This window comes from Zonotrichia leucophrys, chromosome 3 (assembly GCF_028769735.1).
Source record: "Zonotrichia leucophrys gambelii isolate GWCS_2022_RI chromosome 3, RI_Zleu_2.0, whole genome shotgun sequence".
Classification (NCBI taxonomy): Eukaryota; Metazoa; Chordata; class Aves; order Passeriformes; family Passerellidae; genus Zonotrichia; species Zonotrichia leucophrys.
In genome coordinates, this window is record NC_088172.1 from 69,689,101 (window position 1) to 69,715,847 (window position 26,747).

The following is a 26,747-nucleotide window of genomic DNA, read 5'->3' on the forward strand; positions in this document are numbered from 1 at the left end:
ATAATCATGTCTTAAATGTCTAAAGAGTTTCTGGAAAGTGTCCAAAACTTCTGCCTTTGTGCTATTTCAGCATTGGACTCCACACTTTGCCAAACCACAAAACATTTCATTAATCCAAAAGATTCCATTTCTCCTTTGGAGCACAAATAAACAAAATTCATAATTAAGACCACAATGCATCAAAGTTTGCAACTTTCTTTTAACTATACTAAAACAAAACAAAAAAACTGTGGAAATATATTACATTATAGTATTTTGCTTTCCTCAATAAACAGAACCCCAAAAAAAAACCTAGCAGCCTTCAGAACTCTGTCTCTGCTTTCATAAATTTTTTCTTCAAATGACTCCTAGCTCATACAGAGTATTAAACACTACTTTAAAATCTAGACAGTGCATTAAAAAAACAAGATTATGGGATATTTTATGAACAACCATCAGAAAAATGGTTTCAGAAAAAAAGCTGAGAACTCTAAGAAAAAGACAAGTCTTTGAAAAACACTAATTATCCATCCCACTGTCAGCTTATAAAGCTGCCAGAACCTCTTAGTAAATATTTTCTAGCATGTTACTTACTTGAAAGGGCTATTCCAATGCTGCAGACTACTGCCTACTCTGTCTTTCTCATGAGGGGGCTTAAAACAGAAGCATAAAGGATAAATAATGTCTATGTCTGAATGACAAAAATTTCAAGATGTATTTTCAACCAAAAAAAAGGCCTAGATTCATAAGCTATAAATCTGGAGGCTACTGTAAAAAGCGCAAGGCACATCTTGCAATAAAAATAAAAATCTTGCAGAAAAGATTGTATATAAAAAGTGGCAATTTACTTCCCTCTTAACAGCTTAATGCATGCTCATGCCATGCATCTGATAACAAATCAAACTATGATGGTCTGCTGGCTCACAACCAGAAATTATTTATTACAAAACAATTCATAATCAAGTTATATCCAAGTTTGCTTTGGTCACCATCAATCTATTGTTCCTTCATCACCTCTTTTTTTCTCTACCAGGTTTGTGATGTAGTTAGATGTGTGTATCCATTCATATGAATTTCTATCCCAAAGAACTTTCAGTAATCTGCAGTAGAATTAAGAATCTAAAAACCTATTTTTAAACCCTAAGACAACATCACTGTGTTAAGAGCAGGCTTTTCACAGTCATGGGTGCAGGGGAAAAAAAAGGTAAATAAGGTTGGGAGATATGTCAGTGGTCCGACTTGTAATATGAGAAGAAATACCAACAGTCTGAAATTATAACAGCCAAATGAAACATCAAAAAACAAGAAAGAAACTAATGTAGGTCTGTCAAAAAAATGCCACTTGTGATGATACAGAAGTTATTTCTGTTACATATTGTTGAAGTGAAGGGAGAAGACCCATCTTCGTTGATCAGCATCTGACTCCGGTTTATTGATCAAATTAGACACCTTTTATAACAGTGTTAATTCACTTCATGCATATTGCAAAATCTGAGCTCCTGATAGGCTGTAGATAAAACTTCAGCTCCTCCTTTTGTTTACAATACCTGAAGTTAGTTTACTGAAACCAAGATCAGTGTTCTCACCATGATATGAAAAGTTCTCAAAACCTTCATATCTGTTCCCAGACCGGCTGTCTGTTCCCAGTAGCAGCCAAGGACAGAACGGTCTGAGAGTCTTGTTGTTTATATAAAAGGTGGCTGAGAACCTTAATTATTTACAGGATCAAGCCTGGGAAAGGCTGCTTTACAGCAGGCTTCTATCTTTCCCTCAGCTGAGTACCTTCATGGCCTCTTTCTTTAAGCCATGCTTTAAACCAGGCTCTCCACAACATATCCTGATACAAGAATAGTTTCTTTCATATTAAGTTTATTCTGCACCATCCTAAGAAGCCAAAGGAGTAGCAGGAAATTATTTTTTAAAATCCTCATGGTGTTTAATTTTGCATTTGCCACTATACAGTATTTCAAAATACTTGTATTCAAAATATGACAGACAATAACAATACCAAAACTGTTAGCTAACATGAAAAAAAATGAAAATCCTTGTCCTTAGTTGTATCTTGCAGTTATCTTAGTGAAAGTGATTCTATGATTCTAAGTGTTAGTTATTGGTACTAATTATTTACTAAAGTTACACCAATGAGCTGACCGGCATGTGTTCATTGCACGTACATTTTACTGAGCAAATCTGCAATCTACCTCAGAACTGCATGCTTTAACCACCACTTGTTCAGGCTTTTTGAATCTGCAAGTGGTCTCATCGTTGATTTCCGACATGTGACTTTGCCCAAGTGGAACATGAATGAAGGAGCCAGTGGAAGACAAGATGGAGGGAAGGTGCAAAGGATCTATTAGGATGCATGTGGGAGCAGTTATGTGGGTGATGCAGGGAGGATGAGTGTGCTACAGCATGGAGTGCAGCTACCTGGTCTCATTGGCACTGCTGAGAGCTTTGGGCTGGGCTGAGTCGCTGCCCACGGGAGCGGGGCGACTCACAGCAACACTGCCATGGCTCCGCGCATCGCAAGGGACGCTCCGCGTGCTGTGGCAAGAAGAAAAACTTCAGGAAATGGTTAAAAAATGAATGTATGGAGCTGAAAGTTTGTTTTAGAAACAAAATATTGAAGTGCGTATAATGATGCCTGATTTGAGAAGTTTTTCAATTACATAAAGATTTTTAAGTGGAATAGCTCTGGGTCTCGGAAGATTGTGGCTGCCAATATATACAATAATAATAATAATCCTTAAAATAAAAATCTTCTAATCTTTAGAATACTACTAGTTTCTGCCAAAGCTAAGTGGCTTCTGAAAAAAAAGTCAATTGTAGAGTTTGTCACTGTCATCATATTCTTGGAAAATAGGGCCCTCTGTGTAAAATTAAGCATGGAGATGTTTATTTCGACATTTTTTAAAACTGTTTTTGCAATAATTCTCATGTCAACTCTTTCAAAGGCAGGAGAAAAGATCCACTGTTTTAAGCTTATTCACAGTAGGTTGGTAATGATGCAGAAATGCCACCATATCTCAGAATGCTACATTTTTATGTTCCATGTATGTAAATTCCAGAAAGCACTGCCACAGGAACTTCAGCAGGCATTCAAAGTGTGGAAGGAAATAAAAGTATTGTTAATGAGCAGTTTTCACTGAATTAAAGCTTTTTACGTTGAAACACTGGTTTCAGGAAAGATAAAGGGGATAAGAATGACTTCAAAGTGAGAACCCATGCACCAACAGAAAGGGGGGTGGCCAAGCAGCAAGAAAAGGAAACTTGTATTGTCCTTAAAAGCACATCAATAAATTCTGGATCACATATATGCTGATTTTTTCTATCTGCTTTGCCCCAAAGGGAAAGTAAAGGTATTCCACTTACTGACATTCAGCATAGCCAAGAGAGGATAAAGATAAAACAGTTTAAAATGCTGTACTAATGCTCAATACCTGAAGCCTTCAGGCGTGGGGATGATGAGGTGAGGATTTGGTGGATCACTATGGCACCGAGGCACTTTTACAGGACGGGGACTGTTTCGATGAACAGCTGCAAACACGAAAACAGATCACATTTACTCAGATGTCAGAAAAACTCTCTTAAGGGCCATTTCAAGACACAAAATTAAAACAAATTCCTATTTACAGAGTTAAGTGTGAACTTGCACATATTTTCTTATCCTTTGACAAAAATACAGATTATTCCAACTTTGAATAAATCAATCATAGGTATTAATACTTTTCATATTTTTGTATTACTTAACTCATCCATAAAATAATGAAAATTCTACAGATAGCCAAAAAGTAGCAATTAGAAAATGTGTACATACTTCATAAAAACTTCATTGCTTCTACTTCACAAATTAATCTTATTGCAAAATAAATATTAACCAAATAATAATTAGCAAAGAGCAATATTATGTTCCTTTCCATAAGAATTAAGCTTCCTCAGACAATAATAGAAAGCAAATTAGGCTGTGGAAAAACCCCACATATGACAGTTGTATCCAAACTGATGCCCCTTTGACAGTGTGCCTCAAGGAAGTGGTACGAATGGACAGTACAAAAGCCAAATGGGTAGTCACTATTTTTATGCCTAACTAATTCAGTGCCTCCAAAAGCAGTCTTCACCATCTGCCCCAACTCCTCCTTAAATAATAAGAAAAATACTCTGTCAGTCACATCTCAAGACAGCTGGTTGCCCACCAAACCATGAGTCAGTACTTTCTGCCAGGCCAGGTTCCTCTCAGGGAGCTACATTTCTGCCTTGTTTGCACTACTAGGGCAAGCAAAAGATGGCAGGGCTGGATGTTGGTTGTCCTGCTGTAAGTGGCAAACACACTAGCAGGAGACCCAGAAGGCAGCTCCTGCCCCACCCAGGTAGACATCAGCTGTTTCACAAAGCAAAAAGACAGGATAAAACACCAGGAAATACACAGCTATGTGTCTAGAGGCAGCAGCATGAACACAACTGGATTCTCAGCTTTGGGAAAGGGAGTAAAGACCACAGAGAGTTTAAGTCCTTCAAAGTGGTAAGCAAATGTAACTAGGAAGTCTTCTTTTTCTCCTAATCAGGAGATAGGAGTGGGTATCTGCAGTATCTGCAGCCAGGACACAGTCTATGTTAAATTTCACATGAATTAACGTTTCAGACTGCTGTTGAAGTCTGCACCATTTATCTGTGTCACCTCCTCCCCTCTGAGACAAAAGCTGTCAAGCAATTTAGTTTGTGTGATCTGCAGTAACATTTATAAAAGTTTCAATAATTTGGGATCATCATGCTGGTGGATCTACCTAAAACAGGCCTCCCTCTCAACAGCACTACTGAAAGTGAATGTACAGGCTTTAAATCACTGGACAGAATTTAGCTAGATTTGATTGTAGACTATGCTTCTTTGACTGACTTTCACTGCAAAAGGTTTGTCAGCTGTAAGATTTTCTCATCAAAATGTTACCAAAACAAGCTTTCCTGAAAAACTGGGAAACCTCCTCTGCTGGGGGAAGATTACCCTCCCCTCATGTCTTCTATCATCAAACCCACCCAAGACATGGGCACCAGGAGAAGGATATAAAAGATGACAAAGTATTTTGAAAAGCAAACGAGTCAACGGAGTTAAGAAGAGAGAGACAGAAATAGTGCTGAGAAAGACATGGGTAAAAGGCACACACAGCAGGCAAAACATTATTTTCTCAAGATGCATCATCAAATATGTTGATCTCACTCTAACGATATCAACACATATCTATAAAAATGTATTTTACATTATGCCATATTTTATAGCAGAGAACTGTTTTGCACAGCTCCCATGTACAATGTATATCATGTGTACTTGACAATATAAAATCCATTAGAAGCAAAAACACCTGCAGTGCCAAAGTGTAAATAACTGCAGCATCACAATCAAAGTTTGGGAGAGGGAGCTGTAACTGCCTTCTTAAAGTTAAAATCACTTCTTTACCCAAGCTTTAAACAACACAGCCCCTTCCTACAAGATCTGCAGGACTTCACAGGAAGGATAAAATGAGAAGAAAGAATCTGTAAAGCTTTGAAATATCTTGGGTTAAACTACCACATATTTACACTTTATCAGGGAATAATGGTTTCACATCAACAATCACAAATAGATTGAAAATACTTTTATTGGCATTTCTCGCATTTTAAAAGCACTTTACAATCAAAATTCTGTAACAGCAGCAGCAAAGCTCCAGAACAAATGCCAGTAACTTCTGCCTTACCAAGGTACAAACCTGTAACAGGACTGTGAGGTTTTCCAATAACATGGCCAATGCACTCATTCATCAGAGCTTGTAAACTCTAGGAAAGACAAACATAAAAAGTTGTGATGTTTTGTTACAAGAAGGTTGATGGTCATATGACAAAGCTCACAGTAACAAAATTACACTGTTCAAGAGTGTATGCAATCTGTCATATTGTCAGATAAGCACCCCTATATTCTACCTATTCTATTAAACTTCTGGATCCACATTAGTATTCTGACTTAATTGATTTTTTTAAAGCTAGAAGTCTTGGCTTTCTCTTGTCTTTTGTCCTTGTCAAAATTACATAACCAGTAGCATACCATAAAGAATATTTCAAAATATAAAGGTATTGGAACTTAACATTCATTGTTAATATAATTAAAATCACATTTCCTGAAAAAAACCAATCTTTTCTGCTGTAACAATCTTATCTGCTCTCCCCCTCCACATCCCAAGAAGAAACCTAAAAAAACTGAGTGAGAATATGATGGCCTGAATCTCAAGATGAAGTTCTGTTAAAACAAAAAATATTAAGCCCTGCATATTAAAAGAAATGCACTTTCCTTATCTACCCATGAAGCTATCAAAACTTTCATAAAAGGGATTTTAAAAGTTCAAATCACTGAACTGGGCCTCAGACAATCTGAGACAAATTATTAGGTGTACTATTCAATGGATATGTAATGCTGGACAAGTTGTCAAATCTTCCTGTGGTTCAATTTGCTGACCAGAACAGCAGGAATATAATGCATCCTCACAAAGTAGTAAAATTATGTTCTTTGGTAAAGCTGCTGTGAAGGTCACTTCTATTTGCCAGTTCACTCAGTGTAAACAAAACTTTTTCCAGAAATTCAAAAACTTAGTGAAGACCAGGAACTTCAAGGATTAAGAAAAAAACATAATTATAAAACTAAAGAAGCATTGAGTTTGAGACTGGCATATTTTACCAACACAGACTGAGCTAGAATTTCATTTTGAAATGTAGAGCTCTAAATACAGACCATCATTCTTCCATTACATGATGTAGTATCTGAGAGATCAGGCTTGACATTGCCATTTCTAGGTAAAATACTGTGACAAGTGCTATACAGATTAATCAAAGTGGCTTCAAGTGATGATCTCCAAAACTGAAATCCAGTTTAACAAAGAAAAAAAAGTTCAAAAATGCAGTTAAGGTTTTGGGCTTCCCCCTTTTTTTCCCCCTTATTTGCTGAAAGTCTGTTTCAGAAACTCTGTCAAAGCAGAAGAATTTAAGGGGCTACTTCCTAAAGCTAAAGTATCAGTGTATTCCAAATACCAGCTTAACTCTGTCATCAAGGCACACAACCCTTCCCAGCAAGGCGAACTAACAGGACTAACACATCATTTACTATAGAGCTCCTGATAAAAATACATGTGAAAAAAGTTTAAATCATGTATTTTCTGGATTATGCAAGATTAATGTGGTTGGCATTTCATAACACATCTTGAAATAAGTAAAAATCAAGAGGTGCTAACACTCACATTCCGCTATTTTGTGGCAACTGTGCTTTCACTTCTCTGTAGTATTGTACCAAGATGAGAAATAAATTCTCAGAACAGGAAAAGGAGGAAAACAGAGTAGGCAAAAAAGCCAGCTCTAGTCTACTGGGTTTTTTTCATAATAAAAACAAAAGAAAGATGTTCTAAAGTCTTTTTCATGTTGGAACTACTTGAAAATAAACAAATCTTTAAATGACAAGGATTTTGTATTCATATCCATAGATGAACTTTGGGTGTTAGTTAGCCTCAGAAGCTTAAATTTAGAAATTGATTATCACAGCTAGAAATCTCTGTAGAAAGCTGCTGTCAAGTATTCAAGATCCAAGATAAGGGGGCCTCCCAAGACAGTACTTGCAACTTGCCAGCAAACTGAAACCATTACTGGCAAAGGTCACAAATCTACTCTTTTCAGAATCTAACAAACAGGAGAGGAGATAGCAGCATCAACAGTGATATACAACAGCAATTTTTTCAGAACTGCATCTGTGTTCAGATGTTGTTTTATAAAAAGTATCCATGCAAAACATATACTGATAGCTTCACAAGCATTTATAAATAAACACCAGCAGAAAAACTTATCCATACCAAGAAGTCATCTTCTGGGAGAGCTGAAATAAATGCTGGCTCAATGGCTTGAAGAAAATCAAAACCTTGAGTTGCCCATCTATGTAAAAGAAAAAGACAGAAAATGAAATGGTCTTTGGCCAAAGCCATCATTAAAAGTTTCAATTACGTCCAAGAACAGTAAATAACAGTTAATTATTTTTCCTCTGCAAAATATGATAAAATCCTCATTAAAAAAACAGACTAATATATAAAATATAAAAACATTACCTTTTATCCAGTTATATTCGGACAAAGGCTGATTTTAGCAAGGATATTGCCAAATAAGGTGAGCAGGCCATGCTATGTATCTACACCCATAACATGCTATCTTCCAAACAGTATCACCAACTCAACCATCATTTGTTTCAGAGCAACAAGCCAAACCACTGCAATCCCTGCCTGAAGTCTCCTTTCTCATACAAGGCTGAAAGGACACTTAAGATTTTATGACTATTTGATAATTAATGACTGGGCTTCAGTGGTTTCATGGCATACAGTGGCAAAGTAGAGTAAGTAATTTGGCTGGAATGAGTTGTGTCCTCAGCCACCTGCTGTCCCCCACTGCCTCCCTCTTTGACCTACTTGAACTAGCAGCTGCAAACTACAAAACACAAATAGAATCACAGGATATCCTGAGTTGGAAGAGGCACACACAGATCATCAGAATTGACCTTCTGACTCCACAAAGGGCTACACAGAAGTTAAGAGCACAGTCCAAATGGTTCTTGAACACCAGAAGGCATGGGGTCACAACCATTTCTCTGGGGAGCTTTTCCCAGCACTTGACCACCTCTCAGTGAAGAACTTTTTCCTCATACCAATCCAAAACTCCTCAAATGCAGGTTTTAAGCCATTTTTAAGCTATATTCTCTTGTACAGTCACCAGAGAGAAGACATAAAGAAGTTGCAGATAGCAATTCACTTTCCTCTTCCTTTAGCTGAGCAAACTTAGCATCCTTAATTACTCCTCATTACATCTTGTCCTTCAGTCCTTTCACCATCTTCACTGCCCTTCCTGCTGCAATATTTTTACGTCCTGCTTAGATTATGGAGCCCAAAAGTGCACAGAGTACTCGAGGTGAGGCTGCACCAGTGCTAAACACAGTGGTGGAATCACTCCAGCTCCAGCTGATTAGATCTGTTGTGCCTAAGGCACCCCAGGATACAGTTGGCCCCTTTCACCACCTGGGCACATCGCTGACTCAAAGCTTACAATCAACAAGAACCCCAAGGTCTCTTTCTGAATGGCTGCACTCCAATATCTTGGCCTCTATCTATATGGATATCCAGACTTACAGCACCACAGGTGCAAAATCTGGCACTTGTCCTCCTTAAATTTTGTATGGTTGGTTATTGTCCAGCCCTCATAATCTATCAAGTTCTCTCTGTACATCTCTGTGCCCTTGAGGGAATTAATGTCTTCTCCTAATTTAGCATGGCAAACTTATTTAGTGTGTACACAACTCCTGTATCCAGGTCACTGATAAAAACATTGAAAAAAACTGGCCCTAAAACTGAGCCCTGAGGAACACTCTAGTGACTGGCCACCAGCCAGATGTCACTTCATTTACTCCAATTTTTTGAGTCCAACCCTTCAGCTCTACCAACAACTACCACAGCAGTAACAAGTTGGCTGTTACCTGGGTCGAGTGCCCCGGCCACTCTCACACTTTGTTAGCACATAATTCATCCATTTTCTGGCAAAGTTGATGTATTTGTCTCCAATTTTCTGCCTGAATTCTCCAGACATCAGACGAACAACTTCTTTATGGTACTGTAAGAAACTAAAGATTACTTTTCACATATTAATAAGAAGAACAATATCCACTGGAGTATTTGCAAGCTAACAAAACTCTACAGTATGGTAACAGTCACATCCTATTCTTAGACAAAATTATTTTATGCAAGCAGTTGCCTACTTATAGACAAAAAATTAATCAAGAAAAGTATGATACAAAATATGATACAGTGAGAGGCAGTTCTGAGCCACACTGCCTTCTTCTGTGTGCATCAGGCACATGCTGATGTTTAACAGCATACACATCACTGAAGAAACATCCTACAGAAACACTTGGTTCAGTAACCAGAGACTGAACTGCAAAGTAGTGTTTATTTTTAGTTATACTGCAGTAACTTTAGGGGATTAAAAAGTTATCTATGAGCATTTAAAAATCAAACAAATACCAGCTATTTCTTACAAGACTATTGTAGAAGTACATAAGGATATGACACAATCCTTAAAAATTTCTACAAAGCCCAGAGGAATCAATTAATAAAACGGTTAAAACATCTGAACACAACATTTTGAATGCCTGCATTTTAATGCAAGCACTCAAAAGCTTGTACTGTATCAAAGAACCACCACAAACTCTGAAGAAATGTCTCATGTTACAGTATTATGCTATTCTAGGCTGAAAAACAGTGAGAAGGTAAGTTAAACCACAGGGTGGTGGGGAGACCATCCTTGGAAGTACTATAAAAATGAGTAAATATGGTTCTTTGCGATATGGTTTAGTGAGCACGGTGGCACTCGCTTGAAGGTTGGACTTGCTCTTGGAGGTCTTTTCCAACCTTTATGATTCTGATATCATCTAAAAAGCTGCCAAACAGCAGAGCTTACAAGACTATACCTGAAATCATCAAGTTCTTAAAAGATTTTTAAGATTTCCAGGCATTGCTAATTTAACTGATTTATCAGATTCATCTGTTACTTTTCAATTATTCTCAAGCAAAATTTCTGAGGTGATTTTTATGACGTCCTGCTAAAACTGGTAAGTCACAATTCACTAGAAATTACCAAATGTGAGGCCAATCCACATGAAGGACTGCAAGGAGGATCCAGAAAACAACAGACCTGTCAGTCTGAAAGTTATGGATCATCTAGTACAGGACAACCAGGAGATTAGGACCAGCCAGCACGGGTTTGTGAGGTCCTACTTGACTGACCTGATCTCATTCTATGACAAGGTGAGCCACTTAGTGGATCTGGGAAAGGCTGTGGATGTCATCTAACTATATTTTAGTAAAGCTTTTGACATTGTTTTCCACAGCATTATTCTGCAGAAGCTGGCTGCTCATGGTCCGGACAGAGGTTCACCTTTTGCTGTGTAAAAAACGGGCAGGATGGCCAGGCCTAAGGAGCGGTGCTACACCCTGTGGGCAGCCAGTCACTATTGGGGCTCCCCAGAACTCAGTTTTGGGGACAGTCCTGTTTTATGTCCTTATCAATGATCTGGACTAGGGGATCAAGGGCACCCTCAGTCAATTCACAGGCAACACCAAGTTGAGTGGGAGTGCTGATCTGCTGGAGGGCAGAAGGCCCTGCAGAGGGATCTGGACAGGCTGGATTGCTGGACCAAGGCCAGTGGGGTGAGGTTCAACATGGCCAAATGCCAGGTCCCACACTTGGGTCACAACAATCCCATGCAGCACTACAAGCTGGGAGAAGAGCGACTGCAAAGTTGCCTGGGGAAAAAAGACTTGAGGGTGCTGGCTGACAACTGGCTGGACATGTTCCAGTGTGTGCCCAGGGGGCCAAGAAGGACAATGGCATCCTGGCCTGCATCAGCAATGGTGTGGCCAGCAGGACTGGGGCCCTGGGCACTGCTGAGGTGGCACCTCAAATACTGAGTTGGGCCCCTCACTACAAGAAAGACATTGAGATGTTGGAGCAAGTCCAGGGAAGTGCAGCAAAGCTGGAGCTCAAGTCTTGTGAGGAGCAGCTCAGGGAGCTGGGATTGTCTGGCCTGGAGAAAAGGACATTCAGGTGCAACCTTATTGTTTTCTACAACTACCTGAAAGGAGGTTATAGTGAGGTGGGTGTCAGTCTCTCAAGTAAGAAGTGTTAGGACAAGAGAAAACAGCCTTAAATTGAGGGGAGGTTTTGACTGGATATTAGGAACAATTGCTTCACTGGCAGAGTGGTCAGGCATTAGAACAGGCCACAGAAGTGGTTGAGTCCCCATTCCTGGAGTTATTTAAAAGATGTATAGATATAGACATGGTTCAGTAGTAGACCTGGTGGGGGTGAGTTAACACTTGGAATTGATTACACTAAAGGTCTTTTCCAACCTAAATAATTCAATAGTTCCATAAATTCTTTTATTTCCACAGTCATTAGTTACCTTATTTGCACCAATGCAAAACCAGAAACTTCAATTGTTTTTTGTTTCCTTACCTCAAACCCAAAATTATAACCCTGAATCATGGCTTCCCGGTAGTATTGCTGCAAAGTGGCAGATTCAGATTCATCAACTTCAGCATCAAACTCAGATGTGAACATGTGATCAACTCTATCAATGGCACTGCTTATCTTATTGCATAGCTGTAATGCATCATTCTGAGTAACAACAAAAAGGGATGGGGGGGCAGCAAAATATTACTTAGTCTTGTCAACTGTAGAATATAAGGAAAACATGAATCTAACAATTACATTCTTTTAAATGAAAAGGTACTATAATGCCACAAAAATTAATTCAGTCTTGAAAAAACAAACATTTTCCAGCAGTTGCATGAAGCAAGTCCTGTAATTAACTCAAGTATTATAAAAGTTCGCTTGCATGTGATTAAAAACAAAGACAGCAAAAGAGTGAGCAGGGAACCAACAAAGAAACCACAAAACAAACAAAAACATCCAACCAAAACCAGACAGACAAGAAAGCAGAAAATGAGTTCTACTATCTATAGCGTGATCAAGCCTTTGGTTCTATTTTCACCTTGGTATCTGGACACAGCCTCTATTGAATGCAGGGACTTGATACTGCCACTTAGAGCCCAACAAACAAACAAATAAACAAACCAAACCCATCCAAGAAAACACTCATCAAACAAAAGCAAAACAAACAAGCAAAAAACCACACCACACCCACAAAACAAGCAAAGAAAGATTTAAAAACCCACACCAAATCCAAAACAGAGAGACTACCCACTTTTGCATATTCTAATATAGGAAGAAAAACTGTCTGTTGCAAATCATTGATTTTGATAAACATGGTTTTAGAAAATCATACACTTTCTTTCAATTCAATATTGCTGCCACTCTGTTGCTATGGCATTTCATCTGCATTATGGACTTCTTTCCCAATTACCCAATGCAGAAATCATTACACCAATATAGCTCAAAAACACACTCACAAGTCATTTGCAAAAACAGAGTGGAAATTGTACTGAAAGTAAAGTCCATAGAGGACTACCACATAACTTACAATTGCAGAATATGCCATGAGCTTTGCAATCAAATCTTCTTCCACTTTTTTACTTATCACCGAGCAAAGCGCCATCAGTTTTGATAAATAATTTCCAAACTTGCTTACCTTTAGCTGCTGTAGAGCTTTGGCAATGATTGGTTGGCTGGATGTCTGTTCCTGGTGCAGAGATATGAGCCCTTCAATAGAGTGCTGGAAAGCTTTTCTCTGACTCACAAGGTGGGCAGACTGAATGACTACAAGGAGGAGGTTATCAACCTAGAATACAAGACACCACTACTTCTTGTAAAGAAAATTCTCTCTGTAAAAATATATCAAATATCACCAGTTTCCAGTCAGTCATTTTTAAAATTCTAATATATGAAAGACCTCTAGTCACTATTCATTAAAATCTAAATTCACACAGAAAAGCTTGATGCTGGCAACTAAAACTCTCATCTAGTGGGCAGAGCTCCATTAGGGTAAATGCCATAGCAAGTTTTCATGGGGAATGTGGTTCTGTTCACTTCAGGAAAACATGGGAAACACTGCATTAAATTATCTTCAGATTAGCTATACACAAAAAAAAAAAAAAAAAAAAAAAAGCTAAGCAAAAATAATATTTTCTTAAAGCAGATGGAAATAACAACCATCACATAAACAGAGGTTTTATCCAAGAAACACAGCATACTTAGGACAAAAGTCCACTACTGAACAGGGAAAGAAAAGTATATGCTCAAAATTTTAAAATTATCAATATATGATATGTTTTGGAAATCAGAGCTCTGATATCACACAAGCCTATAACAGCATACAGTCACAGAATGGTGCTGCCATACTGGAGTTCTGCTGATTTCAAACTACAGATAATGCACCTACAACAAGTTACTCACAAAACAAGACCTACTCCATCCTGATTTTCAATTTTTTTCCTCCCCAAAGAATATTTTCATGCTCAGAATTCTTTAAGTGTTGATGAGATTCTTTCATTTGATGAGTATTTAACTAACACCTTACATTTTCTCTAGTTTGAAATCAAAATGCATTTTTTTAAGACGAATCTTTCTGAAGGACTTTTTATTTCCTAATCTTTCAATCCTGCATTTAAAAAAACCCAGTGTTACAGACATATAAACACACACACATAGTGTTTTATGTTTATTTACATATGAAAGAAACCATTTGCAAACCAATTTTCATCTATTGCTATTTTTACTTTTTTGTTGTTCAATTGGAACAACAGGCAAACAAGAAACAACATGTTTGCACATTAAAAGCAGCAGTATGTAGAGGAGTAATTTTTTCAACTGTCTGTAATTGCCAGAACCCCCTGACTGCCAAAGGTCAGGCACAGTGACATGGAAAGTCACTCTCTTCTTGGACAGTACAGCCCATTTATGGTAGGGATCCAAGGAACTGCATGACATACCAAAAGGAAAATTCATATAGCTTTACATTAACGATATGAGAACACAAGGGGAAGGGAGCTGGCTCAGCTGTCAGAGTGCAGAAGAACTGCTGGCAGGGAAACCCTGCTGGCTTGGGAAGAAGGAAAGTATGACTGGAAACATTTCTTCCTGCAGAACTGTCGAACATCCAGTAACTTCCAGAGAATTTTAACATTAAATGTCACAATTCATCCAAGATCAAGAGCAATTGGTTTCATGCGTCAGTGTGTGGAAAGCACACAACCATCACATGTTCTTGGAGACTGATGATTTCTTAATGTTCTGCTTTCAAATCTTATCCACACTCCTGAACACCCAACTAGACATTAAAAGTATCTCTATTTTTTTATACTATTATACAAGTACAACTCTGAAAAAGGCACATTGGTAGAGACCGATCCTGCCAGGAAATGCTACAATCCATTTAATATTTGCATTTAACACAACAAAGAATCAAATTCATTCCTGAATTTAACTTTGTATCACCTATAAAAGGACACATGCTTCACTTGAATCACTCCAGTTAGCCTGACAGAACAAGCATTCATAGGGGTGCAGAGGAAACAGAGTGGGGGAATAAGACCACACCCACCTGCATGGTGCGCAGCGTATCAACAGTTTCTACCTGTGGCACTACTTTGACTGGCGGACCCTCCCACGCACTCCAGCTGTCATCTAAGTCACGGTCTTTGTCACTGTGTTTGGTCATCAGCAAGTAGGCCTCATAGGTAAGCTCATCTGAATCCTTGGAGCAATCCTTGCCAGCAGCTGCATTGAGGAGCTGCAGAATCACAGCCTTTTCCCCGGCAATACTGCCTGGTACAAACACTTGTAAACTCTCCAGTCCAGGAATTTGTACCTGCAGATAAGAAATACACTGAGTGAGTGAAGCTCATTGTCTTTATGGCAAATAAAAAGATAAAATAGATACTTATTTAAGCAACAGGAAGAATCTCCACCCTAAAGGGCTGTACAATATACAGACTAAAATGATACTTTCAGCTATTTTTGCACTGAAAGTCAAAATGCATTATAAATTATCTCTTTAGAAATCCACTGGATCACCATTTTCAGTGACTTTTTTCTGTGTACTTCTTCCTTTAGAAAAATATGTAGAAGTTAATCCTTCTACGTATTCTTCTAAAGAAATTTTGTTACAAAAGAAGTCCAGTTTCACATATATACTATGTACGTATGCATACACGAGTATACAATATAGATACACATATTTTAAAAGGTTAATTAGTCAACAAAGAGTGGAGTACTAAAAGAAAAATTCCTTCAGAATTCACACATTTCTCAGTGACTACAAAAGACAACGAGTAAACAAAAATCTGTCTAAAAAAGTATCAATTATTCTTCTACTTTCATAAAAGCCAGAACAAATCCAGTTAGAGCATTCTCTTTTAATAAAATAGTGTTTTACTGCTACTGCTTAAAAACTTCCAATTATATCTGTCACACTGGTAGCAATACTTCAACCAACTTAGGCATCAGAAGCAGACTGTAAAATAGCCAGTATCTTGACTTGACATGAGGCAACTGACTCGCAGTGGAGTTAAATTCTCTCTTTTCAGAGTGTCATGTTACCAAGCTAAGACAAAACACTGCACTCAGCACTTCTACCATTAGGCAGACATATTTTATAACTAAAGGGACTATAATCTGTAGGCCAACACAAAATATTACATGGTTGTTACTTAAAGCTAAATTAGATTCCCAAAACTAATGAGCATCCACCTGAAAAGGCTGTTAAAAATTTAAGGTCTGTACATGATATTAGAGGGCCAATATAGAAAGTGTTCATTATCAAAAGGTGTCATTTAACCCATGTTTAACAGATATGTCAAACTCAAGACACAATTTTTTCTTCAAAAAATGAACATCAGAAAAAGACACAATCTTTAAAAGGTCTACTAGAATTAATATGATGTCTTGAAGCAGCCAAGACTACATACTTGGAGGACAATATTCTTTTTAAATAAACATATACTGATTTCCCTGGCTATTTTCCAACTCAAACAATTCACAGACCAGGGCCCTGCTAAGCCAATTGTTTTATCCATGTATTTACAATCCTTCATTAACTTCTCTCCTATGAATTTCTTTGTGTCCTCTTAAACAAATTTCTGTATTTAGCAAATATTTACATAAATCTAACAAGAATTACGTCATTAAAAAGTTAGTGCATTATTTCCCAAATGCAAAATATATATTAAATGCATGGAAGACCAAAAAAGAACAGCAAATCCAAATACATTTGAACTGTTGAAGCTGAATTGTTAAGGAATTTCACAAACCCACAAATGTGGGACTTTACACTGCAGTAAACATAGATCAGCAAGAGCTTAACTTACTTTTGCTGTATAACAGTTTTTTAGCAACAGTTACTCTGGAACAGAGCCCAGTCCCTGCATTTCTCATGTCCTTAGTACTCTCAAGGAAACTTGCTAAAGCAGACCTCCACTATAATACTGTTGCTTTATGAAAGCAAAACACAGATCTATAGTCTGAGATTATCTACTCAAACATGTATCCATTCACCTCAGAGATCTGCAAGCATTTGTTTCATAGCACTCACTACTAAGTGTTATTAAACAGAAAGGTTTTTCCTCAGTCACAAAGAGAATCTTTGCAAAAAAAGGAATTAAGGCACTGATTTCCCAAAACATAGACTAACATTCTCACTCATACAAGCACAAGTACAGAATTTGACTACCACAATTCAATATTAAATACACAACACTTTAAATGTTGAAATATAGATGTCCCCTTAAAACACTAGAGCATGCCAATATTTGACATTTTTCTCAGCATACTCAGTTCACTTTCATGCCTCTAAACTTTATTACCTATGTGAATTTACCTTCACATACTCTTTTGTTTTCAGAGCATTCAGAAGATCTCGCACAGGGGCTGACAATGCAAATTCTGCTGCTATTTCAAGGTCCTACAAATAATGACAAAACAAAGGAATATGCTTTCAGACTAAATTTCTTAAATGCATATAAATAAGAGGAGACTCTGTTAACTTACCTTCCTCAGCATTTTAGCAAAACCAAGAGCTTTGGAGGCCCTTTCTCTAGCTTCATGGAACAGCTCTTTCAGTGCTCTGCTGGTCTCTATAACAGACCTCCTGAAACATTGGTAGAAATGAAATGACAATGTTTTAATAAATCATATTACACTTACACAGCCACTAGAAAATAATTACTTACATATATGTTAGCAAGAAGAACATAAATATTTGCAAGAAGCTGACAAATAAATTGAACTTGCGTAGGCACATTTTTGGTAAGAATATAAAAATCTAATTCAATTATCATTACATAAAAACCTCTCATAGCCTGAACTAAAGAGAAGGTTACTAGGCTTCATAAAAACCAAAATGATGATGCATTACTACTGCAGACAGAAGTACAGTGGTACAGAATGCAAGTTTGCATTCTAAGGAATAAAATACACTATGCATCTGTCAGAGGTAGAGAAACATATATAAGTGTTCTGTTATTATTAAGCCAAAAGGTTTAATACCTGATTTCATCTGATGCAGTACTGTCATCAGCACTGGCCCAAAATTCATCACAACTGTCTTGTAGTCCAGAATCTAAAAATATTCCTGTAGACTTCAGCAGCATTCCTGCAATATCACTGTAGCAACAGAAATGGTGGATTTCAGTGTCTTATTGAGGTAGCATGGCATCTTATACTTCTTCCTTCTTAGTGCAAGAGAGCTGTTTCCAAGTCCTTGTACAGAAACAAGCAGCACCTTGGGGCCCACAGAAGCCACCTGCACCTACTGCATCCTACACCTATGGCCACTGCAATAATCCATACATTGACAAAGACTAACAGCTGCCCAATGACATCTCAAGAAGTCCTACCTGGGAACCCCAAACAACTGCTGACTTGAATACTCCTCTGGTATAAAACAACAGCGTAAGTAGAGGAATTAAATAAAACCTACCAAAATAGCTTTCCAGCTTGAGCTTCACCTCCTCTTATATAAGGAGTTATTTCTTTGGTGAAATTCCATTCTTCCTCTAACAGATTTTTTAAACTATGAGATGCTTGAGGTAACTGCTGCAGCATTTGGATCCAGCTTCGCATATAATCAAAGTAAACCTGAACAAGGACACAGATCATTTAAACAGAAATTGTTACACAAGGTGTTAAGGACTAGAACTTCTCAAATCAATAAACAAATTCAGTATTATACAAGTTTTAGAAGGTATTTCTACAATAATTTTCATTTGCTCCAACTGAAAATGAGCTCCGTGTTTTCACACAAAAGGTGCAATTTATGGCTCAGCAAGTTGTATGTCTCCACAATACCTTCCTGAAAATATTGACCACCTTGCTTTCTGTGCTGCTATTTACCTTTGTATTAATGAACACTCATAGTAGCCAGAGGACCCACAGTAGCCAGAGTTTTTAAAGCCTAAACTGCTGAAAAACAGTCTCTAAACCTTTCATTAACTGGATTATATCAAAAGGTTTTATCTGAACATATCCTCCTGGATATGGATAAGTGCTGTGAAAAGATTTCTGAGAGTCTACATTACACTTGCTGTTCCTTTATATCAAGTTTAATCTCTCACCTTTATTTAATTACTATGGTTTTAAACCAATATAAAAATCCAGGTAAGGTCATTTTTTCTTTAACCATTTGCCTTTCAGGATTATATTGAATGCAAAAAATTACCTTTTCTTTCAGTTCAATAATCCATAACATCCCTCCTCAAAAATGGTTAAGATACTTTCTATTGGTTTCAGGTATTTTCAGACTACACTGTAAAAATGCCAAGATCATAGAATCATGGAATATTTTGGGTTGAAAGGGACCTTAGGGATCATCTAGTTCCAACTCTTATCTTTCAGAGGCCAAGTGTTTTTCTTAAAAAGACTGCTTTAACTAATTGCAACAATGAGGAAATTAAAACTAAGGTATCAATTATGCATTAATGTAATGCCAATAGATAATGATACAATGTTAGGAAAAAATAATATTTTATTCAATATAAAAAAGTTCAAACTTTAATTTGTTCAAACTTGAATTCAAATGAATTTGTTCAAATTTGTTCAAACAAACTAGTTCAAACTTACGGAATTTATAGTTCTATATATGAACCATTTTTGGTAAATACAGGCAATTTACAAGTATATTGTCTCACAGAGCAAAACCCAGTATTGCTGAAACAGCACTGGCCTGTATGTTACCTTTACAAGTCCATTAAAACAATAAAATTGTATCAAAGCAAGGAAAGGAAAAAAAGAAAAAGGTAACCTTCTATTAGCAGTATTCAGATCAACACACCTAGTTGAATGCTCTTTTTTGAAGCTTACCATTAACATTTTATGCAAATCCTCTTCAAAAGAATCAATGTTGCAATCAATCTTCTGTAAGTCATCTAACACTTCCCGTAACATGAACTGGTAATATTGCTTCATTAAGAGTCCACCCTTCAGAACTTCTTTACACTCTCTCACTAGCTGCAAGAGAAAAACCCCAAAACTGCCATCAGTCAAGACATTACCCTTAAATTCACCCCTTGTCAGCCCAGTTTGCCTAAATACGTTAGTCTGCCACTAAATAATTTCTACAGCTTTTTGAAACAAACGCAGTTGCTCTACACATCTGCAGCAAAGATGTCACTAACTTTCCAGGATTATTGCAATCCCATTATTTGCCACATCACTGTAAATGGAGATGGAGGCAGATGTTTCAGACTTACTCCCTGCACAATGCCACAGCAAGCAGCTTACTGGATAATTAGTTTAGAAAGGGGCAAAAGGGCTCACAGTCACGAAATCACCACTTTCAATGGAAGCAAGTCAGGAAAAATAAGCAATGTGCTTAACATATGCTTAGAGAAATGTTTTACTGCAGTGAATTCACTGTCAATCTCCTGGGCAGGTGCCCTCAATTCCAAAATCCGTATAAGACTGAAAACGATTAGTGGGTTTTTGTTGCTTCCTTGGACAAAGCTAACATGATCAAAATTCACTTTTTAACTGCAGAAGGGGTTGCCTTTGGAAGAGCTGTCACCTCTCCATGAAAGCTTAGTCTTTATTTCAAGAGACATGCACAACAACAGGTAGAGGAGTACACAGGAGCAAGGATCATTTCAAACCTACACTAACAAGTTAATGCCCTTCTTTCAGAAGCTCTTCAAGTGCTAAGTGTGTATTCTGAGATCATCATCAGTCTTCAAGTTTGACAAACCCTGATTTTTTTCTGAGGGTCAGAGGAAATGGAATTATTGGAATTAATATGCTTTTTAAAATCTTCTATAATGGCTCTCCTGGCAAAGTAATATATCAACAGAGTGGGCTCAGTCTATGAGAAATAATAATGCACAAAAGCAGAAAACATAAAAGAATGTTATTAGTATTACAAGAGTCTCTGGACTCCTTTACAGGCCAGAACACATTGTATTGCACTCCTGGATGTGCAGAGGAAACACGGACAATAGTCTGAATTATGCAGTTTAAAATTTACCAAGTTAGGTGAAAAAGGGTAAAAAAAAGTCATTTTTATAAGGTGGAAATGCAAATGGACACTTTTATATCCCTAACATGTCATATACTTTAAAATTAATGTCCTTCTTCACTCCACTCAATCACATGCAGTGTACTTTCTGTTAACCTATGGGGTTATTTTTTCCCTTCTATGCATATCCATTCCAAAATAAACTTGAAAAACCTCATTAAAAATTGAGTTTATTTAAATAATACAGGGGTATGCTATTGAGTAACAGAATATAGGATCTACAAAAAACCAGCAGAGTTAATCTTAGTGCCAACTTTTGAAATTGAAATTCACGAGGCAGTGGCCAAACAAAATTTTGGTGTACAATGAGCACATGAAAGAATATACAGCTTAAACTGAAAATATTATCACTATAATTGGTTTGATGGGTTGCTTTTTGTTTAGGTAGTTTATACAACAAATTATTTTCTCAAAGCAGGTGGGGCATGACAAGCAACACCACATTTAACAACCAAACAGAAATAACCCACATGCACATACACACATCCACCTCTCAACACAAATGCTGAATTTAAAAACCATCTTGAACTGTTCAGGTACTGAACTGCCATTAAAACATAACAGCTCTCTCCAATAACACAGGATTATCAGGATTACAAAAGCTAGTACTGAAAGTAAAACATGGACAAAAAGGAGGAAGGCAGCAAGAAAGAACAGGAGGAAAGGCACATTGTAAAAGGCATATAATCGGTCTTAGTTTTCTTTTTGTGTATATACTTTTTTATTGAAAATCATATTAACTTTTTAATACAATTGAATTGCTAGTAATACAGAACTTTAATATCACCTTGAAAACATTGAGTAACAAGGCTACCATACCTGATACATTCACACAGTACTGCTACATATTTCCAGTGGTGCCAAAAAAGCAAGAGACATTTAAAGGTCTCAGTGCCTCAAATAAGATTCACTAGGTCAATCACTACAAAAAAACAGACTCTGCTGTGCTACTTGCATACAAAGAACAATCAAGATGGTAAGACCATCTAACAGAAGGAAATGGAACAGTGCCACTTCCAGAATGCTGTGCTGTAGCACCAGCTCTCCTTCCTGAATAATATTTTGAAAGAATTGAAAAATCTTATGTCTCCAGTTAAGACGGCCCAGCTGTCTTGAGTTGTGTACAAGTTTTGCACCCCTGCCCAGTGGCCAAGAGAGCAGCATGACTGAAGACAGGTGAGTTGATCACATTTCAGATGGTCAGCTTCTGAGGGCTAAAGAGTGTGATGCAGGACACTGATGAGGTCCCCTCTCAGCTCTTCTCCAGGCTGAACAGGCCCAACTCCCTCAGCCTTTCCTCACAGGAGAGATGTTCCAAGTCCCTAATCATCCTTGTCCTCCACTGGAGCCAGTCCAGGAGCTCCATGTCTCTCTTGTACTGAGGAGCTCAGAACTGGACACAGCAGTCCTGATGCACCTCACTAGGGCATGAGTAGAGGGGCAGAATCACCTCCCTTGACCTGCTGGCAATGCTCCCACAAGATAATAAAACAACCTAATCTGGGGATCAATTAATTGTAGGAACCAGCTTCCAGAAGGTTGGACAAGAGAATCTCTAATCCAGTCTTCTCTGTAATTCTGTAATACTCTGTGCACTTGCAGAGTAACACAGACTCCTGGACTCTTCAGCTTCATGAACATTTTAGGAATGATAATTCTTCAGGAAACACAGATCTATTTGCAAAACATCCTCCACAGCTCCCTTGCCTATTCAGAAATATTGTGTGGGACAGGAAGCATTTGCTGAGTTGAATTCATTTTTTAAATGGCATTAGTAAGGCAGTATCCACTACCAAAACAGTCTGGTACAAACATATTGTTTTCCAGGAGGAAAATGTAATTTTTACTTAACTTGGAGTCCAGAAGGAGCACACAAAATGTTAAGGGGGAAAAAACAAAATCACCTCCATTTCTGAAGGATACACTGTGCATAACAACAGAGTATGCTATGCAGCAGATTACTCTGTGACTGTTAAGGCTGAAATTGTAGGCTTCAAATGGGGAGAACAAGGGAGAGCACAGGGCAGGAAGGAAGAGAGGACAAATTCATTTGGGACCACAAAGTAATACAGCAATGGATTTTGGATCAGCAAGTAACTGGGATGTGAGATCATAATCAGTATTTAGATGTTTACTCCTGGAGATCATCTGATAAAGCCCCAATTTGGTTATGCCTGCCAGAATGTAGGGACATCAGATGAATTTAGTAGGTCCTGGACTATAGTTTGATCTAAACAGCCTTCATTGTACCTGACCAGCCTCCAGAAAATAAATCTTTATACAATACTCTCAACCAGTGACAAGACTGACAGTCTTGGGTCACTGCCCACAGAAAATAATACACTAGGCTGGGGAAGATTTTTTTTTATTTCATTTTTCTTCTCAATTAACTTACACTATGTGACTACTGCATGTTAGCAGATGTCTTGCATTCACAAGAGAAAAAATCAAATTAAAGAAAAAAGAGAAATACAGACCCTTAAAACTACTTATATTGCCTAAGAAATCCAAACAGAAGAAGATGTGCTAGAGAAGTTTATATAGCTTATAATGCAAATGGAATCAATACCATCTATTTCTGTTGGCTAATAATATTTTGAATCACTGGTTTCAATATGGAAGCCTAAATCACAGAGCTGTACATGACTAGCTATTTATGATGCAAAAAGCAGATCTGCATATGAAATACAATACTATTTACAAAATTATTACATAATTATACCTTGTAATTTCTTACAATAATCCTCTTTAAACTGACACCATATCATAATGAAATGACAAAATATTTCAAACAGGAAATACATATTAAAAAAGAAATTGAAGCAAACCTGTTTAATACTCAAAAGAGATGGCTCCCCAGCAGGTCTTTGTTCCAACCTCAGCTTGAGACATTCATGGATAACATTGAGCAGGACCCGGCAGAGAACCAAGAATGCCGGTTCAAAAGATGGCAAGTCCATGGATTTCAACTCCTCCCATGATACAGCACTGCATTTTTGCTCGCAACAAGGTGGGAAATTTAGTAACTGCACATAATCTGAACACAACATGGGATCTGGAAATTCCGAAAACTGTAACAAAAAATAGGTATCATGAAAAGGAAACTTAAAAGTCTTTAGGATTTTGGATTTCTTTAAAATAGCATGCACAGAAGTATGTTTTTAAAAAGTCTATTAGCTGGCAAGTCAACCACACAAGTTTCAAGTTAACATCACTGGGAGATTTTTATGTTAACTTTTTTTAAGGATCATCAGTCTCAGGAAAAACAACTATGGACCCTTTGGAATGAACAAAACCAGTTTAGTTTCTGTTATGACATTATCTAGAAAAATAAGTGTACGCTAAGCTACATCAGGTACATAACCTCATTCCTTTTCAAATACATAATGCATATATTAACATAAAAAACTCCACATGGTAAATGAATGCAATATTCAAAAAAACATCACTAGCTAAACTAAGCCAAAGTACTGAAAAAGTAACTTTTGAATTTAGGTAGCTTTTAAATTTAAACTGTTTAAAAAAGGAAGAGGAAATACAGACATCAAGCTGGTTTGCTCTTCTGGGGATTTTTGTTTGGTTTTTTTTTTAATATTATACTCATTTTTCATTTAAATTAAGATTCCATTTAAATAAAATTACTTTTCTAATTAGAGAAAATAATTGAGACTCTATAAAATAAACATCCTAGAAATCTAAGCTATATACCTTGTGATAACATTCTAAGCAAGGCTGTACATGGAGGTACTCTGGGGTTTAATTTAGAAAGAAAAGTTGGACTGCAGAATGTGTAGCTCCTAAAGACACCAACACACTAGTCATCATTTAAGGATAAGATTTGTTTCAGATTAGGTTTGTTTTCTTCTTATTCCCATTTCTCAGCTGCTAACTATGACATCTGAATATCCTTCATTAATACAGTAGACATAACTAGCATTTTCTAGGTTTTTCTTCAGCCAAATTTAAAAAACATCACTACATAAGGGAGAAAAACATTACCAGCATTTAGATTAAGAGAATGATAAAACTACTGCCTAGAAAGTTTAAAAAAATCTTTTAAGCTCATAATCTAGCAGAAAATTAAAACACATATTTACAAACATATCTTCTTAAATTGATTATTAATGTCTTCTTATTACTCTCTTTAAAAGGAACATATAACACCAGAACAGCATCAGAGCTAAAGATTTTTATACAAGAAGTTTTCATTAACAAACAGATCATGAAAATACTACACTTCCACAGCACAAAAAACCCCCTTAAGAAATAGAATCCTCATCGTGATGCAAATATAGTTTAGGGAAATTCAGTTCCTATAAAAATATTAAAGAACTAGTCTATGAGCAAGAATTACATAGCCAAATTGAATAAATTTGCAATATTCCTGTCTAGCATCAAGGATAACAGTAAATGACATTAGGGCTTAGTACTAGACACCTAAACTCTTATTGTCCAATCTGACTAATCTTAATCTTCTGCAGGCCCAATCTGAAATATTTCATACACTTTTTATAAAAACCTCAAAAAAAACTCTAAGCCATTTATTGAGAGTGTACAAAAAACCATACTCCAAATTGCAGCCAGTTGAATAAACATCAAACAGGGTACACAAGCTTAAATACATTCTAATAAAATAATATCTGATCTCATATGCTAAGGTAGAAATAGTATCCATCTTCACCAAGAATGAAATTGTACAACTCCTATACAGAATGGACTCTGTAACGCCTAGAGCCCTGTTGAAGTATCAGAGCCTACAGAGGAACCAAACGTGTTTTAGAAAACATTAAGACCAGGGACATGTATAAAGATTTACACATATTTAGGATGAAATGAGCATTATAATGTATACGGTGGAAGAATCCAGAAAGCACATTTTAGATGTGTTTTAGACACTGTTTAAGCAACAAAAGAAACAAAAGTATGTCCAGAGACTTAGAAGTATACACATAAACACAGAGTCAAGTAACAGAAACTATAAAGATTTACAGAATACTAACAACTCTGTCTGCACACAAATACCAAACTGAACTGCACTAAAAAAAAGACACTACATTCAAAGTTCTGTCAGATGCAAAGACCAAGCAACTGAAACCCATCTCTTCCATTTTAGTATAAAGTCATCATTTGCTGCAGTAAGTACCTCAATTCTGACACAGTTGTTTGTGGCTTTTTTCTGGTAACGTCCTTCAAATGTTGGTGCAGGAAAGAAGTTGACAATTTATATATATATAACATACACCTTTACTAAAAATCATTACTTAAAAGAGATTAAAGGTAATAATTACTGAAAATGAACATTCAAAGTAGTTACAAGGGTAGAGAAGGGAGAAAAGATTAACCTTACATCTTATACAAGTCATCCAACGCTACATTACCAGAAAGTCTAATTCTCTGAAGCTGCAGCCAAAACTCTGGCTACTTAATCTTTCACTAACTTGTTTTAAAAACCCTTATGCAGTCAAAACTTTTGAGGTATTTAGCAGCTCCAAAAATACATTCAAAGCCCATTTTCAATACCCCCATATTATGTCTTGTTTACTTTGATTTTTTAAAATTTATTTCCACCTATATATATATTAAGCTGAACTTTCTAAGTGTATGTGGTTTGGGGGTGCTTTTGGTTACTCTAACAAGATAACTGCAAGTTTTGCTTAGGAACTTGACTCTAAGGAAATGATCACACATTTCTAATGCAAATTTTCTAAAA

At 36.9% G+C, this 26,747-nt stretch overlaps 1 protein-coding gene across 6 annotated transcripts in view; it reads right to left on the minus strand.

The window, feature by feature from the left end:
- MAP3K4 (mitogen-activated protein kinase kinase kinase 4) overlaps window positions 1–26,747 on the minus strand; it is a 63,809-nt gene that overhangs the window by 18,427 nt on the left and 18,635 nt on the right. Inside the window, exons 4-17 of one of the 6 annotated variants that reach the window (XM_064708687.1) lie at window positions 23,866–24,108; window positions 19,831–19,977; window positions 18,452–18,609; window positions 18,019–18,135; window positions 17,521–17,620; window positions 17,351–17,434; window positions 15,077–15,343; window positions 13,166–13,315; window positions 12,031–12,192; window positions 9,494–9,627; window positions 7,833–7,911; window positions 5,715–5,781; window positions 3,420–3,516; window positions 2,407–2,523 (exon numbers count right to left, since the gene is read on the minus strand). In XM_064708687.1, coding sequence (XP_064564757.1) covers window positions 2,407–2,523; window positions 3,420–3,516; window positions 5,715–5,781; window positions 7,833–7,911; window positions 9,494–9,627; window positions 12,031–12,192; window positions 13,166–13,315; window positions 15,077–15,343; window positions 17,351–17,434; window positions 17,521–17,620; window positions 18,019–18,135; window positions 18,452–18,609; window positions 19,831–19,977; window positions 23,866–24,108 — 1,922 coding nt within the window. Of the gene's footprint in view, window positions 1–2,406; window positions 2,542–3,419; window positions 3,517–5,702; window positions 5,782–7,832; window positions 7,912–9,493; window positions 9,628–12,030; window positions 12,193–13,165; window positions 13,316–15,076; window positions 15,344–17,350; window positions 17,435–17,520; window positions 17,621–18,018; window positions 18,136–18,451; window positions 18,610–19,830; window positions 19,978–23,865; window positions 24,109–26,747 lie in introns of all 6 variants that reach the window. The other 5 variants (XM_064708684.1, XM_064708686.1, XM_064708688.1 and 2 more) reach the window with 5 other exon arrangements.